Here is a 25,382-nt window from a genome sequence, read left to right as displayed (position 1 = left end):
TGGGTGGGTACTCTTGTACATCATCACAACGGCGGGGATTCCATCTTCACCATTTCCAACAGATAAATTAAAGTGATGATGTGTACAGCAGCATGCTCCACTTTAAAATCTCAGTCCTGGTCTTCCAGAACAATATTTTTTTGTGAGAAGTTAATTATACAGTAAAAAAGTCAAAACTTAAGGAAAAAAAAAGGCAAATTGATTTTCCTTTTTGCTTCCCAAACTGTAATGTCACAGCAGTGAAACACCACTAGCAACTTCCCAAGATGTGTGCCATCCCTCTGCCACAGCAAGGCATCTGTCTGTCTATCCATCCATCCCTCACTCCAGGTCACAGCAGTGGGACAGGGAGAGCTGGTGCTGGCCATCCCAGGAAGTACTTTTTGCCTCCTCCACCCCAAAATCAGCTCCTCTTATGCCACAGCCAGCAGACAGAGCTGACAGTGTACCGCTGTGCTGAGAGCCCACCCCAAGGGCTGCACAGTGGTTGCTTCTTTTTTCTCTGGAGATACCTACTGCAGAGATCTTCTTGCAGGATGGGAAGGCAGGATGGGAAGCAGGACAGGAGGGTTCTTTACAAAGCATTCTGCAGTACCACCAGGAGCAAACCATATGCAGCTTACACGCTGCACGTGGTTTAACTCTGAGCATTATATGGATATTCATCCATTTGGATCCCAGTCACAGCAGCAGATGGCTGGTTAATGCATGTTTGAGTCTGTCTCTCTCCAAATTACATTGTATTATGGCACCAGGAAAATGCAATGGGCATTACAAATGTAACAACTCTTCCCTGCCCTTCTTCATCCAGCTCCATTCTTGTCAAAGGTAGGACGAAGCTACACATTGGTCTTCCCTCCCAGCTTGGCTCCTATACACCACCTCCAGAAGCCTCCCTGCATTTTCCCACTGTCCACCCCACTGGAAAAACACCTGCCTTCCCCAACCAGATCCTGAGCTCTGCATTTCGTCTGAGCGAGGTCAAAGTGCAAAGGAGCTGCATCTCAACATCCCTGAAAGCAGATCCCAAAGGATATTATCCCATCCTGAAGGACCCTGAATCAACCCACTAGGTAAAGCAGATAACAGATAACCTTGACCCAGATGAAAAAACCTGTTTTAAATAAAAAATATTAAAAATATAAAACCAAAAATCAGCATTCAATAAGAACTGAGCCAGCCACTGACAATTAGTCCGCTCACACCTGTAACTCCTCCCTCCCATCTTTCTCCGCCTCACCTAACAACAAGCAAATAAAAATTCAATGCACAAGAAAGAAAATATGTGCACAAACTTCCCCAGCCCAGGGGGCCTGCAACCACAGCCTGCACCACTGAACATATTCATGTCTTATTTGTGAGCCGTGTGTCTCCATAATGTGTTATGAGGTGTGTTTGTAACCAGCGGATGCCGACAGTGGTCCTTGAGGAGGAAATGGTGTGTGTCTAAATGCAGGCAAAGCTATTTGGAAAGCCAGGACAAAGCAGCCTTGCTTTCCTGTCTTGGGCCAAATTACTTCCTTTGGACTTATTCCTTCAGCGGCTTCAAAAGAAAAAGAATCATCCGTCTCAATTTTCTTGGCTCGGTGAATAATGTTTGGAGAATAGAAGGTGATTTCATAGCTCGTTTGTTTTTGCACTGCATGAACCCTGATCTCCTCGCATCACTATCCAATCAGGTTTATTACTGGCATTTCCACTAGGAGACCAAGGAGGGAAAGCTACTAGTCCTGCTTGAGCTAGAGGGGTAAAATAAAATTTAAAAAAGAAAAAAAATAACAAGAAGAGTCTCTCCCTTGTCTTTCAGCCTGATCTGAAAATGAACCTGTTTTGCTTCTGAATCAATTCTCTTTTGGCACTGCACTTCCCGAGATGAGATGCAATCATTAGCTCACTTGCTCCTCCGAATAATACAACTAAGTCAGAGCTCGAGATGCTTTGCAGTAAATCATTGCTAATTTCTGCCTATGTGTGGTAAGGTAGGGTTTGGCAGGGGACACAAGTCCCGCCCTATCCCCCCAGTGTCACCAACAATGCATCTGCACACCTGCTGGCTGCCGAAAGTCCCTCATCCTGCTTGTCACCTCTTCCCTCCACGAAGGAGTGACACAGGCACATTGTCCCTTCCCGAGCAAAGGACCACCACACCTCTCACTCCCTCAGGGCTGCAGTAAGGGTTAATTAAGGCTCATAAGGGGCTTTCAAACACTAGGACTGAAGGCAAACTATTAGTATTACTAACGCTGTCTCTGTAAACAAAGAAGTGAACTCCTGCTGAACCTGTCACCACTGATCATTTTCCAAAGGCACGTGTTAATAATGAAAAATCATCCTCCTCTTCCCAGCACTCCTGTGCCACTGGCACTCAGAACCCCAGCCCTCCCCCTGGGACAGTCAGTGCCCATCCCACAGTGGGAGGCTTCCCAGCTACCTTATAGACTGATCCAGCCTGACCTAGGGCTGCCCTTCCCACCAGAACAGCAGCTATATGGGGAAAACCTGCATCCCAGGCATCCCCACTTTGGAAATGCATATGAAGAGTGGAGCAATACTGATTTGGAGATGCAGAAGACAGGGCTCAAGATCTCCTCCCTGCTGAGATTTTGGAACCAAAATGGGGAAAGAGGGTGGGAAATCAATTTAATTGCAGCTTAGTAAGCAACTGCACTAAGAGTCGCTGGCAAAATCTGAACATTTCACTGTGAGAGAAAGGGGGAGAAATGGCTTTTTCACTGCACGGGAAAGTGGATTGAGAGCAAACTCCCCCCCTCCCCCCCAGTCATCTGCTTCTCACCCCTTCCTTCTTTAAGCAGGAGGAAGCCAGCAAGAAACACACAGCTAATGCCAGCAATCTCCAGCTTGCACTACTCCAATTAATAGTCAATCCGCTGCACCCTTTGTCGTTAGGCTACACGTAATTACTCCTCCATGCAAACGTCTTCCTTAAACAGATCCTACTTCTGCTTTCTCCACAGACACATTCCCCATAATTGGTTTTATTGCACCAAATGCTGGGCTGCCCTCACAGATGAGACTTTCCCAAATGAACTATGTTGCTTTTGCATTTCCACAACTTCTCCCAAGCTTGCTTTTCCCACTGGCAAAGAGATTAGAGCAGAGACAGACACACCCAGAGTTGCCAAACCGGCATCCCATGAGCTGTGTGCATAGGACAAACACATCCACAGACTCAAGAAAGACACTCAGCTCACAACACCCCCATATTCAGCTTCCCAGGGATTTGTCAGCCTGGGACAATAAAGCTGCACCTGCGCTTATACAGGATTATAAAATGGTGTCATTTGCAAGACTGCATGGCCCCTCCCATGCCAAAGCACGCCCAGCTCACACTTGTGGAAGCACCACAGTTCAGCAGAGCATGCCCTGTGTGCTCTACCCTGGTCCCTTACACCTACAACCAACCTTTCAGCTTCAGGAGGGACAGAAAAATTCTAGTCACAGTACCATAAACGCTCCTTGGACCTGCCTTCCCCATGCACAGCTTCCCCATTTATAGCTCTCACCCTGCAGCCATCCCACATGCCCGTGGGGTCACACTGCAGAGCGAGGGACAAGAGATGTCTCGGCACAGCAAGAAACAAACCCAGCCAAGACAGGCCCCGGGCCAAGAGCCCATCAAAGTAAATCAGGATGATGTTTACTTATCAAGGAAAGGAAGAGTGAGGAGAAAATAGACTAGGGTTTTGAGTAAATAATCCAACTTTGTGCACCTGAGGCAGCAAAAGGATAATAAATAGGAAAAACACATCTTCCCTGAGAGTCAACATCTTTCTCAAGCGTGGAGAGGCTTCACAACATACGTGGTGTGTCTGTGACACCTCAGCATCTGGACACAGCTGATTTTGGAGACCTTCCTGCTCAAAAGCAGGGCTTGCTTTTGTCAAACCCACCCCTATAGGTCACCAAGGGCTCTGGGCCATGAGCTAGAGCTGAGTTCACCTAAAACCCCAGGGATAAGGGCTTGAACCCTTCCATGTTACCTACAAGAGGATGATGCCACACCATGTCACACCAGGTGATAAGGGAGGTGCTAAGAGTGATTCCGCATGCAGGGTGCTCCACAGGTACCTCGACAGGAAAAGCAGATTACAACAGAGACTATGACACTACTGAGCTGAGCTCAGCTCAGCCTGGGTGCACCACCACCTCCAACATCCCTTAGGAGTAGGACTTTTTCAACAATTCTTACCCTTCCAGAGCACAGTAAAAAGTACTTTGTTTCTTCTGGTGCTCAACACCTCTTGTCAACAAAACACATACCACCTGCACCGAATTTTATTTATACTCTTACCAAAAAAGAAACAGAATCCTTGCTTCCTGTCCTTCCTTCCCCGATACTTTTTTTAAAAGCACCAAATTAGGAAAGGCATCTCTATATCCCAATGCTCACTGTTTTGCAAAGCAAACAAGTCTTGTTCAATCAATATTTATACCCCCATCAGTCACAGCTACAACACGGAGCTCTGCCAGCATGTAACAGGGGCAAAATTCATTCATTGCAATTACCAGTGAAAAATTAAGTGGGTTTTCATTGACTGGTTATTGTTTGACAGGTTTCTCAGAGAGCACTTTGATGTGCAGTGGGCAGGTTAAATGAGGTGCACAAGGCAGGCTGCTCACCATTTGTCTGCAGCCAGTTAAGTAACCAAGGTGACTGAGTGCTGACTTAGGCAAGGCCTTCTCACCCCACTCCTGCTCCACAAGGGCACAGGTATTTGTACAAAGAGGTGGTGATGCTGTAAAACCTCTCTCTCAATTCCACCAGAAGGAAAGCGAGTGCTTGAGAAACAGCACCCATTGATGCCCCAGACTTGTCCTCTCTGGTCCCACAGATGAGGATAGCTTGGGCATGGTTTTCTGTTTTATCCATCACTAAATACACAAGCAGCAGAGAGGAACTGGAGTCCACCCAACCTCCTGCACGAGCAAGACTTTGTACATCCTAAAAAGCCTGGGTTTGCTCCTAGAATCCTAGGGATTTCACCAGCAAAGCATGACAAAAATTTCCCCTTCTCTCACATCCTAGACCTATCCATAGCCCCAGCCAAGTTCCAAGTACCAGTCAACACAAGCTTCACATGCATTAAACATTCTGCCTTTTTTTTTTGTTCCCAGCAGCTTTGTCACTTCAATCCCTTAATTGTCAAGATATGAATTTTTGCAGGATACACAGTTATTTTAATCTGTTAAGTGGCTCTGCTGCTATAAAACTGACAGGAATTTAATATCTGGAGACTGTCAGCTGAGCTCCAGGTGCTGAGGCTTTCTAGATGGCAGTGATGCAGAAGGAAATGCAGACTGGTGCAAGGCACACAAGCACAAATCTGGCAAGGGTCCCATTGCATCAAGGTCTGACCCTGCAGGGTACTGAGCATCCTGGAGCACTTGGAATAGGCAGAGAGGGAGCTGATTCTCTCACCATGTCCCAGGAGCCATGCCCCTGCTGCATTTGAGCAAGCTCGCAACGGAGTTGTCGCATTGCAAACACTAATACAAGTCAAGTATAACAGGTCACTTTTTTTAATAATGGAAACTTTTCCTCCGTAGCTTTTCTCTTACCATCAAGCCTGTGACAGATCTACTTTCCCTCCAGAGGCTGTCAGCTGTGCTTTAGCCATTTATCAGAGGGAGCAAGCTAGCATGCAGGAGGGAATGAAGAAAAATAAAAAACCCAAATCCAACAAAAACTATTTTCCTGGCCCTCCTGCATGCCCTGAGCAAGGAAGCTGAGATCCTTGCCAACCCCTCCCTGCTGCAGGGCTTTCCTACATGGCCAATTCCCCACTGATACAGATTCACCAGGTGGAGGAGATGAGATGACCAAGGGGTTGTCAGCCACGTACTTCTCTCCTGCTCCTTCATTAGCATCCCCCAGGACCACACAGCCACAGCCTGGCACAGGAGCCAGCACACTAGCAAAACATTGCTGCAGAGCCAGCTACACGTACTCCTCACAATTAATTTGGGATTTTGCTTGTAATTAATCCCACGTATCAGTTCCCTTCATTATTCCTTAATGTAATTATTAGCTTATATGTTCCCTCTCCCCCCTTTGCCAAAGCAGAGCAGTGGGACTGATCAGAGGGAGGCAGGGGAGATGCCAGGTGGTATCACGGGGCCATGTGTCCAGATCACCAGAGCACATGCCAAGTCCCACCACCACCTCCCTATGTGATTTCAGGTGGGTCATTGGCAGCCTGATTTTCCAAGAGGCTTGAATGATTCCAAGTCCTCTAGAGTCAATAAGACCCACGAGGGTACAAAGTTCAATCAGCCTCTCTGGATCCTTGTTTATCCAGCTGGAAAACTGCCGGACAAGGAGACAGGCTGAAACTAAATAAAGCTTGCAAAGTATTTCAAACCCTCAGTCAAAAGGCAAGGAAAGCAAGAGGCATCAACAAGTCCCAGCTGATCCATGATCCCAGCGAGCCTCATGTCCTTACACTCTCATTCATCAGACTCAGCTTCCCTGCGGGCTGAGTCTGTGGCTGCTTAACCGGGCACCCAACCAGGCCACACTGCTATGGCTCCTCTTCTCAGCCAAGTCCTAGGACTTTATAAAGAGCAAGGAAAGGGCAAGTGTTTCAGCACCAAAATGGCTTGATTTGCCATTTGGAAAAACAAAAAACCCGACAATCCTTAAACCTCAAGCAACAGGAATAAAAACAGCACTGGAGGGACCAAGAAAGTTGTCCCAGGAACACTTTCAGGGTCCTAACCACTGCAAGTTATTTTCTTCCATACTCTACCAGCCCTCCAAGGTTACTACACCTTACAGCCAGAAGAAGTCCCACAGCCTAAAATCCAGCCTCACCCTGCTCCCACTGCCCTGGCACATACCACCAGCAGCTCCAGGCAGCAGGGAGGAGGAGGGAAAGGATGTGACAGGGATTGAGGGGAGCAAGGGCTGGCAAGAAGGGGAGGCCCTCTAAGCCCGCCTATCACAGGGCAGCAGCAAGAGATCCACAGAGGTGGATTACAGTGGAATATAGGAAAAAAAGAAAACTGGGGAGGTGAAGCCAAGTTAATTACAATAGAGGGGTGTGCCTACCTCTTCAGGCACAAGCAGCTTGGGAAAGGTCCCAGACTGTTGTTAGAGCTGCCCCATATGCCTGCCTCCACTGGGGCCACAAAATGCCAAGCCAGCAGAGTGTTTCAAGTGTAGGAAGGATTCAAAGACTGCATTGGACCCCTCACACCAAGGTCCTGCTTCTTGGAGACCCTGCCCACACCAACACTGGGTTCTCAACTATAAAAAAAGCACCACATGCCTTCCTTTGGGAAGCTGAGGCCTAGATCTGGAACAGGATTTAGGATAAAACAGGAGAGGGGGACGGAAGAGAACCAAAAATAACAGTGACGGATGGGCACCCGCAGAACCAAAGGCAGCAGCTCCACAAGCAGTGGCTCCACTGTTTGCCCTTGGCAAGCCACCAACATGCCACAGCTAGCCAGGAGTTCAGGCAGCCCAGCCTTCCAGCACTGGATGTGTGCCGGGAGCCCTGCCATGAGACAGGCATGGGCAGGAGGCAGCATTACCAGCTGGAGCCTAACTAAGATGGGTCTAAAGGTTAAATCCACACAAGGCATAATATACGGTGTGCATATGTTCACAGAAATACAGCTTAATACAGCAGAAGCCGGAGGTGGGGAGGGAAACATGCTGGAAAATGCTGCCAGGAAAGTTTATGTTGATTTTCTCCATTTCTCCTCTGTAGCTGTGTTACAATGCTTGCACTGCTGTTAGCAACCTATCACCTCCTCTTGTTTCTCCAGGAATTCAGGAAGCCAGCTTGTAATGGCTCAAGTTTTCATCTGTGGCAGTTAGTCCTGCCGACCAGAGCAAGGGACACACTACCTGGCTCCTCTCTGGACCACAGCATCCCTGTCTCTGGCACCAAGTCAGCTCTGCAGCCATTCAGAGTTGTTAAGTGAAATGACACCACATCTCCGTGCTCATAACCAGCATATCAGTCATACTGCTCAAAAGCAGTTTCCAAAGCCAAAAAGTGCAATGCATTAAAACATAAAAAAGAATTTGCGCTCTATGGATCTCAGGAGGATGCAACTGTTTTGATGGAAAATTCAGAAGAAATGAAGGAGAGGCAATTTAAGCAGTCAAATTGCTGGAGTTATGGCAACTTGGCAGTTGCAGTTTCAAAACTCTGGGCCTGATCCTTTGTGATGGGAGAAGTTCATTTCACCTGCTGCAGGAGCCAAGAACAGCCCCTAAGAGCATCAGCAACCTGCACCCTGAGGTGGGGAGAGCCTTGAATGGGAACAGAGCATCAAAACGTGCCGCAAAATGGTGGCAATTCTGCTGTAGCTGATACTAACCAAAAAGCAAGGTTCATTTCAAGGAGAATATAGACATCCCAATCACACATGGGAGGTTTTCTTCTGCAATTTTTAAGAATGCATTTCTGACAGAAACTTATTGATGCCAAAGCATAGTTATGGTTAAGAAAACACTTGTCCTCTAGCTCTGCTTTCAGTGACTTATTGCCTTCCCCTGCTTGCTTAAATAAATAAATAAATAAATGTGTATATTATTATTTATTTTGGGGCCTGAAATTGCATAGATTCATTCCTCTCTGCTAGGATTGAAAGATTTCTGAAAGCCTGAAAAAAAACCTGCTTCAATCATTTTTATTTAAAAAACATGGAAAACCAATAATTCCTCAGAATGAAAAAAATCAAAGTAAGCTTTATGAGTTCTGACTAGTTGATTTTTTTTTCCAATCAGGTCGTTAATTCAGTTGCAGAGGTGAGAGACACATACATGAGACACTCCAAATATGTGGCAAACACATATAGCTGTCACATGTTGCAGGCCAAACGGTGTTAGTTGTCACTGGTGCAAAAAGGGGGCTGAGGGCTCACACTCTTCCTCTGCCACAATAACCCTAATCTCAGTATTTTCAGGATCTGGGCTCTAACCCTGATTAACTCAAGATTTACACAGTACAACTAAGAGCAGCATCTAATCCTTGTCCTTTGGAAAGTTAACCCTCAGCTAAGCCCCAGCCGCTCTCAGCCGCTGGGAGAGGACACAAGACCTGGGGAGGACACGGGACCTCGTTCAGCCGCCGCTGCTCGCAAGTCCCCTGCTTTTCACAGCATTTGGGCGCTGAAACTCCTCTGATTTCACTCTCTGTGTCGAGAGAGATACTATTCGCCTCTCTCCCGCGCTGGCACTCCGGTGCACTCCAGGGATTCAAACATGACACAGAAAAGTCGCGATTGCAAACGCACCCTCCTTCCAGCCAGGCTGGGACTCACAGGGCAGCATCCTGCCCGTGGCTAGTCTTCCATCATAACCAGACACGAAAAGCCCCAGCGGTTTAACCGGACTCAGCGAGCCCGTGTACCCCAAACAGGCACCATCTAACTGCTCGTCGCCTGCTCGTCTCTCGTTTCAGCCCGGGGACAGGATCGAACCCTTCTCTAGGGCAGAGCTCGGAAACACAGCGTGACCCACGGGTGTTTCCACCCGTTCTCTACCCGTGGCACAAACCACGCGTTTCGTTTTCTTGGGGCGCGCCGGTCTCGCCGCTCCCCAGGGACCGGAGCGAAGGATGCTCGAAGTTGGCGGCGGGGCAGAGGTCGGTACCGCCGGCGGCACCCGCGGCCGGGGAGCCCCGACGGCCGCAGCCCCCGGAGAAGCGGGGCTGTGGGTGGCTGGGGCCGCCGCTGTCCGAGATCGTGTGGAGGCGGTGGCGCCCCATGGGAGGGCACGGAAAGGGCCCCACACCCTCTGCACAGGCATAGACAGGTACCAAACTTTAGGGGGAACGTGACGGGCTGGGGGATCCCGAAAACCACTGGGAACTTCTTCCCCAGGCAGCGGCGGCGGCATCGCACCCAAGTCCCGCCAGAGCATCCCCGGCCCCGCCGCCCCTTCCTTACCTCCGGCGTGTGTCCCTCGGGCTCCGCCGCCTCCAACTTCCTCCGCGCCCCGAAGAAGAAGAGAAGGAGGGCAGCAAGCCAGAGCACCCCCATCAGAGACAGCGCCAGCCGCCGCGTCGGCCGCCTCATCCTCGGGAGGACGGGAAAGTCCGGTGGGGGGACCGGGAGAGGGTCTGGGGGAGCCGCGGGCGCCTCCGGAGACAGCAGGAGCAGGGCTAGGCGGGCAGGAGGGTCTCGCCCGCCCGCCTCGGTGCCGGCGCCGCGAGTCCCGGGCTGTGCATGCTCTGCAGGGGAGGGGAGAGGAGGAGGAACAGAAGGAGGAGGCGCCGCCGGGAGGAGCGGGGCTGGAGCCGGAGCGGCTCGCCGGAGGAAGGTGCAGCGCGCAGACAGCCGGGCTGGTCCCCCGGGGCAGCTGCGGGGCCGCGCCCCTGCCCTGTCCGCTCGGCAGGTCCCGGGGACGAGGACACGGAGCCGGGGTGCGGAGAGGTGTGGGGCGGGGGGGCGGGAAGAGGGGGGTGTGTGTGTATGTGTGTGTAATCGGGGACGCCCATCAGTCTCCCACGCATCGTGAGCGGGTCCGGGCCGCTTCCACGCGAAACGATGTTCGGGGCTGAGCAGCTCCTCTGAGAAGTTGCCCGAGTCGCTCCCGGTCCCCGTCCCAGTCATCGCCCGGCTCCGGGGCGACGGGAGGCCACCGTTCAACAACACACAGAGGAGGCTCAGACATGATGGGAAGATTAATTTAACCAATTGAAACAGCAGGGGGAATTCAGGTAGGTGGAATTTAATTACTGGATTTGGAAGAGAAGATGTGAGTCTCCAGAGCTGTCAAGAACACTTAAAAAATAAAATCATAATCATCAGCTGTTAGTATGCCAGGAGCGGCTTGGTGCCTTGTGGTGGTCCTGCAGGAACGGCCCTCAGCTGTCATCCCTGTCCCATGGGGTGAGCCTTGCTTGCTCCATACACAGTTCCCAGCACAACAGTCCTGACCACACAGGGCTGCCAAAGTGGGAATTGCAGACCTTGCTAAGGGGAAAAAAAAAGAATCCAACACCACAACAGAGTAGGGCTCCAGAAATGAGCTGTCACACAGCTATCCCTGTTCACCTGCCTGACGCTGCTCTTCGGATCCTACTACTGACAAGTATTGCACAAGCTGAGCAAACCCTTGCAGAAGACATTAGAGAATAAATTAAGTGTTGGAGCAGATGTGAGTCATTCATGTTAGTACAAAAACTATAGAACAAACCCCATAAAAACAGGAATCCATGCATAAAGTAACATATGGAATGAAATGGATATAAGATGTCAAATGCTGGAAAGTCCGACGAATATGTTGTAAACAACCTCTCCTATGCATTTCCTACACACTCCTCCTGGTTTTATTATTTCCTGCCGTTGTTTTCTGTCACTTGCTAATTTATCATTTGTGATCTTCATCCCCTGTCCTCCTCTGATTTATTTCCAGGGCTCAGTAAGCTCTTCTCCCCTAACATAATCCATGCCTCTCAGGCCTAACATTCACAGAAAGATGCCCAGATAAAAATTTCATTAGCATCCACAAGAAGGGACATTTCTCTTTTTGTTTTAAAGATGCATGACTTTGAAACACCTTTACCAGAATGAGGAATTCCAGGTCCAGCAGGCAGACATAGGCTGAACTTCATTCTGCAACACTGGCAGTGGCACTGCCAGGCAGAAGCAGAACTAACCAGGCACGTAGAGAGCCTTGCTTGTGCCCTGCTTGTGCCCTGCTGAGCCACGAGCCTGATGTCACGTGGGAAGCCCACACCAGCCTGAAAATGCAACCTGTTCCCATGGTGTGCATCACTGGTCATGGTTACTAACATTCCTTAGCCCCCATGTTCAGAGTACCTAGACCATCACACTCTGCCATCATGAAACATCCCTGCCCAACCTATTTAGGACCGACAGGTGCTGCTCTTGTCTCTAAACTGTTGCCTTATGCTTTTTCCTGACAGCTAAGGTGAAACACCTGAGCAGCTTTCAGCAGCTGAGGCACTTCAGTGGTGGTTTTGATATGGTTTATGGTTGTCGTATCTTGTGCCTGCTTCAGCTACTAGTACAGACTGGTTGCCTCTCATGTCCCTCCTTTGGCTCAGGAATGGCTTTCTGACCTACAACATCAACTTGCCACAAGTAGAAAATACCACTGGTGTTTTCCTGGTTGGGACAAAGTGACCTTGGATGCTGTTACTCAATGTTCGCCCAACACGTTTGCAGAAGGTGCTGAGCTTTTCCTAGCAGACCTCCCTCTGTGCTAGGAGAGCTTTCCCAGATAAAGGCACCTGGAAGGTGTTATCATTCAAAGGTGGATTAAAAATCTTGTCTTTTTTGTAGGTCAGAATTTCAGTGGAAGTTATTACAAAATATAGGGGAGAAGTATAGAAAATATCAGGGAAATACATTACAAATTAGATTACAGGTAAGGTAATAAATAGGACAAACCTGACAAAAATGCAATCAGATAATGGTTTCTTATTACCTTGAGAAACAACTCCCTCTACTGAGGGAAAGCTTCACTGGCAGGGCTTGGCGCCGTGATGGATAACCTGCTGTGCCCGGTAAAGCACGGGCAAAGGCCTGACACTTCCCTGCTGGCACTGCCGGCCACACCGGCGAGGAGGGGGACACTGCACAAATCCCCACTCTCTGTGGGTGTCCCATGACAAGGCAGGAGATCAGAGGAGCTCTAGTAACGCATACCATCTCCGAGGAAGTATATTTCCCCTGACTGTGTGTGTGTACTAGGACTGATAATATATCAAGCAGATGATGGTAACAGCTATTTAAACAAGAATAAGGCAAGAATACAAATCTGTAGGTGTGGAGTTATTTGAAGTCATAGACTTTCAGAGACTCGTATAAAAATCTTCCTGTAATTCTATTAAAAACATGTTGTATTATAGACCCATGTCTTTCCCATTTTTCTAATTTTTCATCTGCCAATCTCAAATGCTGCACAAGTGAGGTCCATAACATATTACCTGTTCCCAACAGAGAAGAATTTATAGGTAGTACAGCCAGAGGCAGCAAAACAGCCTAGGAAGTGGGTGGTTAGCATTTGTTGGTATCAGCATTGAAAAGCTGGTAAAAGTGATTGTTTCATGAAAGCAAAAAACAGGACATAATTTCTGAGTGGAAGGGGGACTCTTCACAATCACAGCTTCAGGCGATGGGCCTTTGGGGTCCTCTCAGCAAAGGTTGGTAAGGGAAAGTAGCTCTCCTTGCTTTTGCAAGGGCATCTGTAAAGCACATTTCAAGGGAACCTAATCTCACCAGGTCTACAAACCAGCTTGGCAGTGCTTCAGTGCAGTTTTTACTCCTGGATTTTAGTTTGGTTGACATCTGAAACTCCATCCATAGAGAAAAAACATACTCTTTTCCAAAATGATCACAAATACTGCCGTGGTTTGTTCTGGAAAAGTAAAAATGGGCTTAAACAGATACATGCAGGAAGTGCTTAGAGTGAAGGATCAAAGTCTACCCAGAACTTGGGATGCTGAGCAGTCTTGACTGAACATGAGAGGTTATCGTAAGATGGAGCAGGCCCACTGAGCTCTGGCTGAAAAGGAGCTTATAGGACAAGGAGCTCCACTGCCAGGTGACAATCTGGTATCGTCAGTGATTCGGCATAGCCAGCTCTCACTGCTGTTCATGGCAGTGCGCCTCCCTCAAGAAGAGGTGCTACTTGTAGCAGCAGATATATCAGAAAGAATATGTTTGTTTGCAGAACTAAGAGATCAGATTTTGAAAGGCTCAGCATGGTACTATGTGGTTATACAGGGTGATGGATTTCATTAAGTGTTCAGTCATACCCCTGTGGTTTGTGCTCCAGGCTCAGGGAAAGAAGCTCATTCAGAAGTTTCTCTCCCACCCTTGGAAGAGGGTGTGCTACCCTTACTGAATTTAAGCACACTGAAGACAGGGACAGGAGGGGAGGAGAGCACATCAAGCTGCTCCCAAATAGCTGTTTCGGCAAGTGCAGAGCTTTGGCATGTTTCAGAAGGAGCCCAGCTGTCCCTTGTCACTTGGCAGCTGAGGTGGCAGCCTGGGTGCAGAGCCTCCAGGAGAGCAGGCCAGGACATGCCCCTGGCCCAGGCACCACCCCAACAGCCCCAACCTGCTCCCAGAGATGACTCAGAAACCATTTGATACCCTTCTAGAGGTGGAGCTTGTGCTTTGAATGTGAACAGTCATGTCAGTGACTTGTCTATGTGTATATTTAATACTGGAACAAAATTTCCTGTCTGAGTCTTTAGCTGTTTAAAAAGCCTCTGTGCCACTAGATCTGTTCCTAATGCAGTCAGTGTGGGGAGAGGAAGGGGAGAAGCCAGCCAGTTCTTTGCACAGGAGCACGGACAGATTGTTACTTTGCCATGGGGGTCCACCACTTCTGCAGCACTTGACACCACCGTGCCTTGGCCTGCAAGGGTGCAAGTATGTACTGAACTGGTGGTTCCCTGCCACAGCTACCATCATACACAGCCCTCAGGGTTGTGAAGAGCAGCAAGGCACATCAGGCAATACCCTGCCATCTCAAAACGAGACTTCCATGGAGGGTGTTGAAGATAATGTGAACTGTATCTTCATGTGAATTCCACATTTTTGTGGCAGGTAAGCTCTGCCTTTGCTTTTGTTCTGCAATGAGAGCCAAAAAGGACAGACCAGTGCTTTTGTGAACAACGTTCTCCCTGTTATACCCTTAGAGAAAACCAAAAATGTTGGAGACAGCTCTGCCTAATACCAAGAGAATTGTAAGTTAAAGTTCTTTTAAAAAAAGCAAAAACTTCCTAGATGGCTGTCTTCTTTTCCTTGCTGAGGTAAAAGAACTGTAGCTTGTCCTACATCTGCAGCTTAAACTGGAGGGTCAACTATGAAGCTGTGAAGCACTCACGTTCTCTCAGGTGATGATATCGCTCTGCACCTCCTCACCTACTGCTGCAGTCAGAAAAGGAAATTGAAGACTGCCTGCAGGCTTTTTGCCACTATTAGAGTCATAAACAGACCTCTTCCAGTACCTATAAAAGATTTTTCTTTTCTTTTTAATTAAACCACAAGCATTCTTCTCCAGCAAACTTTCCATGATGGCATCTTCAGTTAATTAAAGGTTTAAGCTGTCAGGAAATGCTATGCATTAAAAAAAAAATAAAGAGAAGAGCTACATTAATAGCATTTGTTAATTGAAGCTCTCATCAAGTCAGCTGCAGGAACACAAGCTGTTCCCTGAGTAGATGGGCACCAGCACACAGGCAGACATTTGCCTGCAGTTTCTACAAGTCAGACTCCGATCTCCAGGCTAGCTTGTGTGGCACTGATGGATGAGGCAGTGCTGAGCTCCCTCACCACTGGGACAAACACAAAGACTTGTCCATAGGAAGGCAGGAGGAGGGTTGGGGGAAAATCTTGCCTACCACAAGATACTGTATCTTCATCTTTAGCAACTGCAATCAAGTGGGCACCCACCTGCACTTGCATTTCATTCCCATGCTCCCCAGTCTTTGTCTCCATTTGCTGGAGCACAGGTTTTGCTGCAGTAGATGCACCCTGTTCACAGCATTTCCAGGTGCCCAATAATGGTAATACAAGCAGGTGTGGTAACAAGGGCCAAAGCAATGGGAGATTTGAAGGGAGACACATTAAGTTCAGCCTGTGGCTGGAGAACATACTAGGGAGCACAAGAACAGTGGACAGTGCTCTTCACTGTGACCACCTTCAATACTGCTCACTCATTGCTTCTGATCAGCACTGATTCTTCGTAGCTTATTGCTATAATAGAGGTAAATTTTCTGAATCCTCTCTGTCTCCAGTTATCTCTGATGGTTGTTAGTATCTCCTGATGTTCCCATTTTCTGAGAAAAGCCCGTGGATAAGTGATGGCTGTTGATCCCACATCCTGTTTTTTCAGTTTTTTGGCTGGGGGAAGCTTTCTAGTTCCAGGTCACTGCATCAGCTACCCATGGCAGCCACTGCAAATGGCCACAAAGGGGCATTTGAGACCAATGGCAGCAGAGGGCTTTATGGGCCTAGTTACAGAAAACAATCAATAAGCAGACATAGCACAGTGCAGGTGAATCTTTACCAGCAGCACCTGAGCCTGTAGGGTCCTGGGCACCCTGCAGTTCTCAGCACAGCTCTGGCAGGACACATGTTGCAGGGGGACCCCAGTGCTGCTGTGACTCTGCAGGGCAAGAAAAGCTGCTCAGGTTCCTCCCAAGGAGATGTGTTCCTATGTGCATGCACACATGTGCAGACACACCCCACCTATCTCTGAATGCAGAGAACTCTGCCAGAATTCAGACCAAACCCTTTTGTTACTTTGAATATGTCAAAGCGGTCCCACTAGCCAGCTGCAGGACTAGGTGGGTCCCTTAGACACACTGAAACCCATGATTGTGGTTTGGACAGGTGACACTCAACCAAATAAAGAACAAGTCAGGTGATGGGTGAGAGAACACATTAGCTAAAATAAAGCTTTGTCCTTAAAGCACCTTTAATGCCTCTGTCCTTTTGTGTGCAGGTGTTAAGCAGATTTCAGAATTAAATCTCTATTTCTGTGATATGTAAGTGTGGCCTGATGCCATCTGGGATCTAGGCATTTATTAACACAGCTGGCACTATGTATTATTGCACCAGGCACTTTTTGGGAAGAAGAGTTTTCACAGCTGGATGGAAAGTTTTACCTTCATCTTCTTCCTATAAAATTTTTGACAGAAAAAATTCTTGACTGCTTATTCCTTCTCTCTCCTGAGGGATACAAAAGCTGAAGAGAGTGAGCCACATGCCACCTTACTTAAGTTTTTAAGCCCATTATTTGGGTGAAGTGTCTAGGAATGTAGGTTTCTTCTTATATAATCCAATTCTTTAAGTATGAAGGTACAGTGATTTATATTTGATCAGGCAACCTCCCACTATCAATGCAAAAGCTCCAAGGGGCTAACAACTGACCCCACAACTCCTTGAAAAATCGTTAAAAACTGCAAAGAGAGTGTCTAACGTCAAGGTCTATGCTTGCTCTGTGTCAATTCTTTCATAGGATCCACTCTGATCTCTTGCATGAGAACACACATGGTGCTACAAAACTTATCAACCTCCAAGGGACCGGCATTCTGCCCTGAACATGGTCAGGGGGATTAACATCTCCTCTCCCATCACCAAATCACTGCTGTTGGTTAGAAAGCAAAGTGGCAGCTTGACTTCCCCACTTGCAGGACAAAATTTCAAGGCTGCTGTTTAGAAAACAAACTAATGTTAAATTGCACACATTTGTTTTGCTGTTACTGAGCAAGAAACAAGTTAGAAGCCCAACAGCATTATTCTTCCTTCCCTGCATAACACCTCATGAATGCATTCAAACGTGTTAGAGTTTGTTAGTCCCAGAGGGTCTTGTTGAACCAGAACAATCAATAGATGCAAACAGAGCAGGTAAAGAGGCAATCAGGGTCCTAGAAACTTGAAAAATTTTCCATTAGGACACTGTAATAACTTCCCCTGAACAAGTACTTCAACAGGTGGTGCTAAAAGCAGGGAGACATCCCAGATAGCAGCAGCCCGGGCAAGACACATGAAGGATGAAACACGTCTTGATTTAACCACCCAGAGCAAAATGTGCTCTGGACAGCAAGATGTTCTTCCAACAGACTCGGCTATCCCATGCTGGAGAGGTATATCACAGGAAATTCTGCATATGGAATGTAATTGCAGGGAACTTCTCCAGCATTTTGTGTTCTGATCTCCTCACAGTAATGAGCACACAAGCAGAGGATGCATATGCATGAAACATAATTAAGAGTGGTAAAACCTGGAAGATTTTCAAACTCTATGGCAATTACCAACTTAAACACACAAAAAATTAAGATAGCCTTATACCCAAGGGAAAGTTATTATTCAAAATGCCTTGCCTCATTATTGTTAGCTGGAGCTCAAACAGCAGGCTAGTGAGCAGGGGAGAGCTGCCTTCCATTAGCAGCAGGTGCTCTCCCTGGGATGGAGACAGGATGCTGACATCCGTCTGCTCTTTCCAAGACATCTCAAAAGGTCCCAAAATGCTATATTGGAACAAAAATAGAAAGCAGAGGGCACACATGACTGGCAGCTTGGGCTCCTCTGTTGCTCTTTGGACCTCTCTGGTGAAGAGCATTCATGGACAGAGAGCTACCCTGTGTAAATAGATTCACTAAATAAATGTGGTAATTACACTGAATATTATTCTCAGTAGAAATAGCAGCAGGGAAATAATTTGCATAAGAAATGTGGATTATTCATGTAAATGAATGTGTTATTTGTTTATAGAAAAGATTAAGTCTTGTCTAAAGACCTAGAACTCAGCTATACATGAAAGCGAACACTTAACCAGCATCTCATGCCTATGCTGTGTTCTGCCCACCTTTATCAAATTCATCTTTACAGTACTAGCTATGTTTTTCTCATCAGTCCATTTTGCTAAAGTTCAAACTCCCCTCAGCCCACGGATAGTTAATCTTCTCTAGGGAGCCTGTTTGGGCTGCTACTGAAATATCTTTACAGGAATCCAGGCTTTTAATCTTTGTTTTAGCAAGCCGAGCCTAGTGGCAGGAGAAAAAGGAGTGGTTTCTAGGTTTGAAGAGCTGTACAAAAAACCTGATGTGGCAGGATGGCTCCTTCAATTTCTCTCCTTTATGTGCTGAACACAAGGAGGGCCTCAGATCCCAGGCTGGCTGTCCCTGCACAGTCCCAAAGCAGCCAGGAGTAGCGTCAGTTTTGGGAGCAATAGTATGTCAGGACAGGCTAGCATATCCTTGGCAGCCCCCAAGAGCAGGGCTACTGATGGAGACACCGTGTGCTCTCCTCCCACTGTCTGTACCACCCCATGGTTTGCTCACTCTTGAAGTACTTTCACCCTCCTACCCCAGCAATGCAGAAGGGATTGATTCCATTGCAACCATCTCCTATTAACATCAGAACAGCCTCATCCCTCACCACAGCAATACCAAGCCCAGAGGTATTCACCAAAGAAAAAAGCAATGACTTAACACATAGAGCAGAAAGGCAACCTCAGCAGACATTGCAAGGCCTTCCCACTGCCACTCACCCCTGCAAAACAGCCAGCTCAGCTCCTGGACCCATCCTGGGGAGGGTACAAGAACCCAGCATGGCCTCTTAGTAAAGTAGCTTTACTGACAATCAGAAGACCTTCTTACTAGGCTTTGGTCTCATGAACCTGCTAAGTAGAGGCAGTTCTTCTTACATTGCCAGCAGCATCCTGGGCTGCATCAAAAGAAGCACAGCCAACAGGTCAAGAGAGGCAATTCTGTCACTCTACTCATGAGACTCTGCTCTTGTGAGACCCCACCTGGAGGATTGCGCCCAGCTCTGGGACCCCAAATATAAGAAGGACATGAACCTGTTGGAGTGAGTCCAGAGGAGGCCATAAAGATGTGCAGAGGGCTGGAGCACCTTGTATTGGGAATTCATAGTGTTGACATTTTGGTCGGTATTTTTGCTCATGCCACCTGTGAAAGATTTATTCTTTTCCTGCCAAATTCTAAGGAACAAAGCCTGATAGAGGAAGGCTTCATCCTTGGAGACAGAGTCTGCATAAACTAAAGTTATTTGGGTCTCTCCTATTGGTTTACAGCCTCTGGAGGCCAGTTGAAGGAGGGAGCAAGGAGGAAGAAAGAGGGCAGAGCCTGAGACCTCTACCTGGACAGTGCTGGCCACACTTCCCTAGGTAGACGTCACCAACAGGCTGAATAAAGGTGAGAGGACTCGTGCTCTGAGTGTGGCTTGTTTCTCAAAAGGGACAGTGGGGATTCCTACTGTCTGCCAACGCCTAGAAGATGCAGTCACTGCCTTTAGGGGAGTGTTCTGAGTTGGTAAGAAAACCTACTTGAGTAATCCTTGGGTAAGCAGGGAGTATTTACAAGTAGGGCTCCTGTTCTTCCTCCTCTCTCTCGCTTCTCTTTGGGTCATGCTGTTCTGTCACTTCTGTTAATAAGGATACTGTGTTTTCTAAATTCAGCGTGCTCAGCCTTACTTTTCCAGCCACTATAGAACCCACCCTGTAACACACCTCTCCTTTGAAGACAAGCTAAGAGAATTTGGGTTGTTTAGCCTGGAGAAGAGAAGGTTTTGTGGAAACCTTATAGCATTTTCCAGTACATAAAGGGGGCTACAGTATAGCTGAAAGGGTACTTTTTACATGGGCAGGTAGTGATAAGACAAGGGGGAATGGCTATAAAATGAAAGAGGGTAGATTTAGGTTATTTTTTCCAATGGGGATGGTGAACCACTGGAACCTGTTGCCCAGAGAGGTGGCAAATGACCTGTCCCTGGAAACACTCGAAGCCAGGTTGGATAAGCCTCTAAGTAACCTGATCTCATCGAAGATATCCCTGCTTATTGCAAAGAGGTTGGGCCGGATGACCTTTAAAAGTCCTCTCCAACCCTAACTATTCTATGATTCTATATGCCAAGTCATTGAGGAGAAACACTCAGCTGATCCTATCTTTCATGCGTATGCAATGGCATGGGCTGCCTGAGGATCTGTTGCCTTGGGTTCCTTAAAATAATTTGAGAAAGGAAGAATGTCTGGCTCAGCAGGAAGGGCTTATTTCCTGTCACGGTAAGCTCTCCAGTGACAGCTGTGTCTAGCTCAGGTTCTGGCACCTTAATTCAGCAAGGCAATGTGGGCTTCTCAGCTTACTTCAGCTACTTCAGCTGGTCAGAGCTGATAGAAGTTCTTTGATGGTCTTCAAATCTATTGCAACATTTTCATCATTTAAAGAGCAGGGTTGAGGAATGGCACTCCCACATGGCTTTTCCACCAAATTTCTCTTGCCATTTTGTATTTCAAAGTACTTGTAAACCGTAAAAGTTATTAATAAATAGGAGTTCCTTCTACTAGACTCAGCAGTTTTTTCATGCAGCATATGAATTATTTTCTGTTAATTTATCCCCTAAATTCTTTATATGCTTAGTTATGTGTTAGTTTGATAGAGTATCCCTTTCTTTTTTGCATTTGATACAATTAAAGTTCTGCAAAACTCAGCGGTTTAAACTCTTGGAAACTTGTGCACATTGGAAAATATTGATCCAGACAGTAGAGGCTGTGAAGTGCCCAAGCCTTGCTCCCACACTCTGCCCTGCACAAGCAGAAAAGCAAGCTGAAATGGAAATTGAGTTCTCAGTAATGCTCAACTCAGCTGTTCAAAAATAATGAGGCCTTCAGATCAATCTACTTTGGAGATGCTCATGGTTATTTATTGTCCGTATTTGCCTGGTGAGTGTTGGGAGGCCAGGAGTCGTGGTTCATCGGAGTCCCTGAGGATGAGCATCTTAACGTCAGGCTGACCTTTCTGCAGCACTGCCGAAAGGCAAGCAGCGCAGTGCTAGTGGAAGCTGTCCACAAGGGATGCACTCAGCATGGAGAAAAGAGCTGTGGCTCCAAGTTAAAATAAGACTTCCAGTGGTCTATCCTATCACTCTCATGGATGCAGTCAGACCCCAGTGCTGAGACATGTGGTCCAGCATGAGTGAGTTCTGGTGTGACTTCAGACATCAGTTTGCCAAGCTGGAGCTAACGAACAACTGGAGCTACTGTTGGTCAGAGGAACAGGGAGAACACCTTATCTGTCTTGGGCTGAGCTGGCAAAATGCCAACTGCCCAATAGAGCCCTTCAGTGTCATGTTTTTGATACATGTGTATCTATGCCCTGAGAGTAGAAGGTGGTTCTTAAAACGAGGGCTAAGACTCTTCTGAGATTGAGAACCAGGTATGAAGAGCACATGATGTTGAGATTGTTTTCTTTTTCCTTTTAAAGGGAAACACAGTAAATTACAGTAGACACTAAGGTTGCATTGAAGAGGTGACATGAAAGCTTGTACCCAAAGTTGTGCAGCCCTTCAAGATAATCACTGTATCCAAAATTTGCCCATGGCCATTTTCCATGATCCTTTCTCTGGAAGCAGAGGGCTCATTATGTGCTCCAAAGCTCTCCAGTGTCTGTTCCATTTTTAGGATAAACAGGTTGTATCCTGAGACTTACAGAGCAGTTTTTGGAGCAGTATTTCTAGCTAACACTTTGATTTTGAAGAGGGCAGTGGAAAGGGAGATAGTGTGGTAATAAGGCAATCACAGACATAATTCCACTCCTCATATCCCCTGGAAGCTCAGTGTTTAGCTGCAGAGGCAGGAGCCTCCAGCAGCCCCAGCCTAGGCAAAAACCAGCACCGCTGCTGCCAGCAGCCAGGCTGAAAGCATCCTGTCAGGGTTGCTTGAGGCCAGATTTCTCACTCATGAGCGCCAGCTCTTCAGCAGTGCACAGCTGCTTTCAAGCAGCAAGTTGTTCATGTCTACCTTCAGCATATTTATGAGAAGGAAATCTTGCTTTTACCTCAGGAAAAAAAGCTACTTTAGAGCATATACCTCTTTCATTTCACCTTGCTTAATGAGCACCAACTACAGACATCCTTCTTGTACCCACATTTGCAGGAGCATGAGGATCTCTGCATGTTTCTGCAGGGTGCTCGCTCTTAACCCTTCCTCCACATTACATATGTACATGACAATGTAGGAAAAAAGGGTCTCTTAGAATTGTAACACTTCATAGCAGTTCAGATTTTGGGTCTCTTGAATCTGAAAATGCAGTTCGCACAAATTGCATGTGGTTCATTGTAAATATTCCATCAAAATGGGCTTCAAGAGAAAACAGGATTTATAATTTCCTGCTCACTTAACAGAGATTCCCTGTGCTATGTTACAAGTAAATATTTTCCTCCTCAACAGCAGTAGCAAAGTCCATTTTTCTTGTCTCATAAAACTGCTGAAAATTTGTACAAAACCCAAGTTTGTGTTCAACCTGACTCTTACTGTGAAGTTGTATTCCAAGGATCAACACAGTGGTCCAGCTATAATATTAATAATGACAAAGGGGACATGAAATTCACCCGACAGTATTTTCCATGGCACTTTATATCACCTATTCAACAGGAAAAAAAGTAGCAGATAAGCCCAGGCAGAGAGCACTTCTACCTGGTGTCTGCAGCCACAATGCCAAACATGTCCTTTGCAAGTGGCATCAGTCTCTGGCACTGCCAGGTTGGGTAGAATTAGTCAGGATTTTGTAGGTTTTTTCCTTTATCTGTGGAACGTCAGCTTCCTACATTACATGGCTGATCTGAGCAAAACAAAGGTCTGTCTGCACTGGAAGGGAGCACGATGGAGACATTCATTTCCCCAGAATAGGTAGTGTAACAAATCAATCCTGACTGCACTGATAAATTGAACTTCAAGCTTGGTGATACTGCTTTTCAGGTCTAATTCAGTGTAAGACACAGCAGGAAGGAAAGGCAAAGGAACTCGTTAGCATTTCATTCTGCAAGGAGCTGCTTCCTGAGCAGGGGAGACGAAAAAAAAAAAGAAAAAAGAAAAAATCTTTTTCACCTTCTTTTTCAGCACAGCATTGCAACCATATTTAAGGAAAGTCACATGAGGTGCATAGGTATGTGTGGGGGCATGTGTGAAGATAAATAGGTGCAGAAGAACTACCCAACAATCGCTGGCTTCTTGCCAAGCCCCAAACCTTGGGATGGGATCCTAATCTAAGCTCCTGGATGCCAGTGAGAAAGAAGTATTGATTATGGGAAAAATCTGGCTCACAGCAGTATGGGGATTCCAGGGCAGCAGTGCACTGGCACATAAAGGAAAGAGGAGTTGGTGAGCTGGGCTTCAGGAGACTGAGGTCCAGGTCGTGTCTTACCAGAGCCTTAGGCTGAACACAAACAGATCGCTCCCTCGGGGAACTGCAGAAGTACTTCTTTTTCTAAGTAGACAGCAAATGCCACTCTTCTTGTCACATAGCAGCCATCATCCTGGGGACCTGATCTTCCTCCTCTCAGCATTGTGGCACTATAAATAATATCAAAGGGGATTTTTGCCCTCCACTTTCCTGAATCTGGATATAAATCTCATACCTGTGTATCACACTCCAGATTTTCACTCCTCTTCCACACTGGAGCACAGGGTTACAACCAGCCGGAGTCTGGCAGTACTAACTTTGGGAGAAAAGTCTCCACAACCCTCAGTGTTTGGGCAGAAAGCTTGAAACACTTACCTGAATGCCCCACAAAGGAAATTAAAAAATACTAAATACTTTAAGCTTGCAAATTTTGAAATCCCATTGAGTCTCCTGGTGGGGTTGCAGAACTGGAGAGGGGATGAGCAAGAACTGGTGGACACTTAGATTTAGCAGTGGCTTTGACTTCATAGTCTCATGTTGTCCTGCATTCCCATCACTTCCCTGTGCAAATGTCTGCACTACTGAAACACTTTGTGCCTACTCTGCTCAGTGGCCAGTTTTCAGGCACCAAATGCCCCTGGAAACAGGCTTTTCCTTCCAAAAGCTTCAAAATCCTAATTTTTATGGCACAGTTACAATGACAACTTGCCCTTTAGAAGTCCACTTCTGGGCTGTAGAATTAGGATTACATGTACTGCTTAATAATTAAAAACAAAGCAACATTGTTCATTATACACAGAGCTTCTCATGGTATGATCAAAGTCTGCTGGCATAGCTTGACCTGCCATGATGGTGGTTTGCACAGTAGCCTCTTACATGAATGTAACACCTCCCAGAAAAGGATTGCAATATGCCTTTAGGTAAGGCAGGAGTCTTGTTGACCCAACTGTAAAACTGGTGAAAAGGAGAGATGTGATCTTAGATAGAGAATTACACTGCAGTGCCTCAGCAGCACGTAGACCTTCAAATTTTAATTGATTGCCCAGAAAGAAATACAAGTTATACAAAGGTTATACTCAAACCTGTACCACCTTGGTATCTCCCTAACGTGGTCAGTCCTAGCTGTCTAGGGGAAAGAGCTCCATGATCTTGGGGTGATTTGTCTTTGGATTACTTGTCCCCAAAACACCTTTTCCCCTTTTGCCTGAAGCCAGATGTCGTCTCCTCCAGAGCTCTTCACTGAAGCCACAGCCTCTCCAGCTGTGCTTGTCATTCCTGTAAGTCAGCTCCTTTTTGAATCCTGTTGGGCTTGAGTGTACAGCCTGTCCTGTTGCCAACTAGGCAGAAGCCCTGAGCATGCTGAGTGCACACAACGAGGCTGACACGTACGTGGGGTACCCCAACTCCACAATAAATGTGTTCACTAACTATATCCAGGAAACATGAAATACTTCCAGTTCTATGTGTGTATCTTGCAGCAATAAGCTCAGGTAAATATTTTGTTTGCAAAGTGTTGATTAGTTCCTTTCAATTTCATCTCAGCCTTATTGTTACACTATATCTCACATCCAGCTACTCTTACCAATCTGGACATTATTTTCTATTCTTGCACCTGTCTTCTCCAAAAAGAACTTTTATTAACAATGCTAGTCTCAAGCCACAGTCTCACTTTTCTTTCATTGCTACTAGAGCAATACCACCCACTGCAAA

General features: G+C 46.9%; 1 protein-coding gene across 2 annotated transcripts in view; it reads right to left on the bottom strand.

The window, feature by feature from the left end:
* GALNT14 (polypeptide N-acetylgalactosaminyltransferase 14) overlaps positions 1–10,371 on the bottom strand; it is a 103,461-nt gene extending 93,090 nt beyond the window's left edge. For both annotated transcript variants that reach the window (XM_071579921.1, XM_071579930.1), the window contains exon 1: positions 9,931–10,371. In XM_071579921.1, coding sequence (XP_071436022.1) covers positions 9,931–10,059 — 129 coding nt within the window. In that variant the 5' untranslated portion in view covers positions 10,060–10,371. The remainder of the gene's footprint in view (positions 1–9,930) is intronic.
* Between the last annotated feature and the right edge of the window lie 15,011 nt (positions 10,372–25,382).

Source organism: Pithys albifrons, chromosome 2 (assembly GCF_047495875.1).
Source record: "Pithys albifrons albifrons isolate INPA30051 chromosome 2, PitAlb_v1, whole genome shotgun sequence".
Lineage (NCBI taxonomy): Eukaryota > Metazoa > Chordata > Aves > Passeriformes > Thamnophilidae > Pithys > Pithys albifrons.
This window is presented reverse-complemented; position numbering and strand designations above follow the sequence as displayed.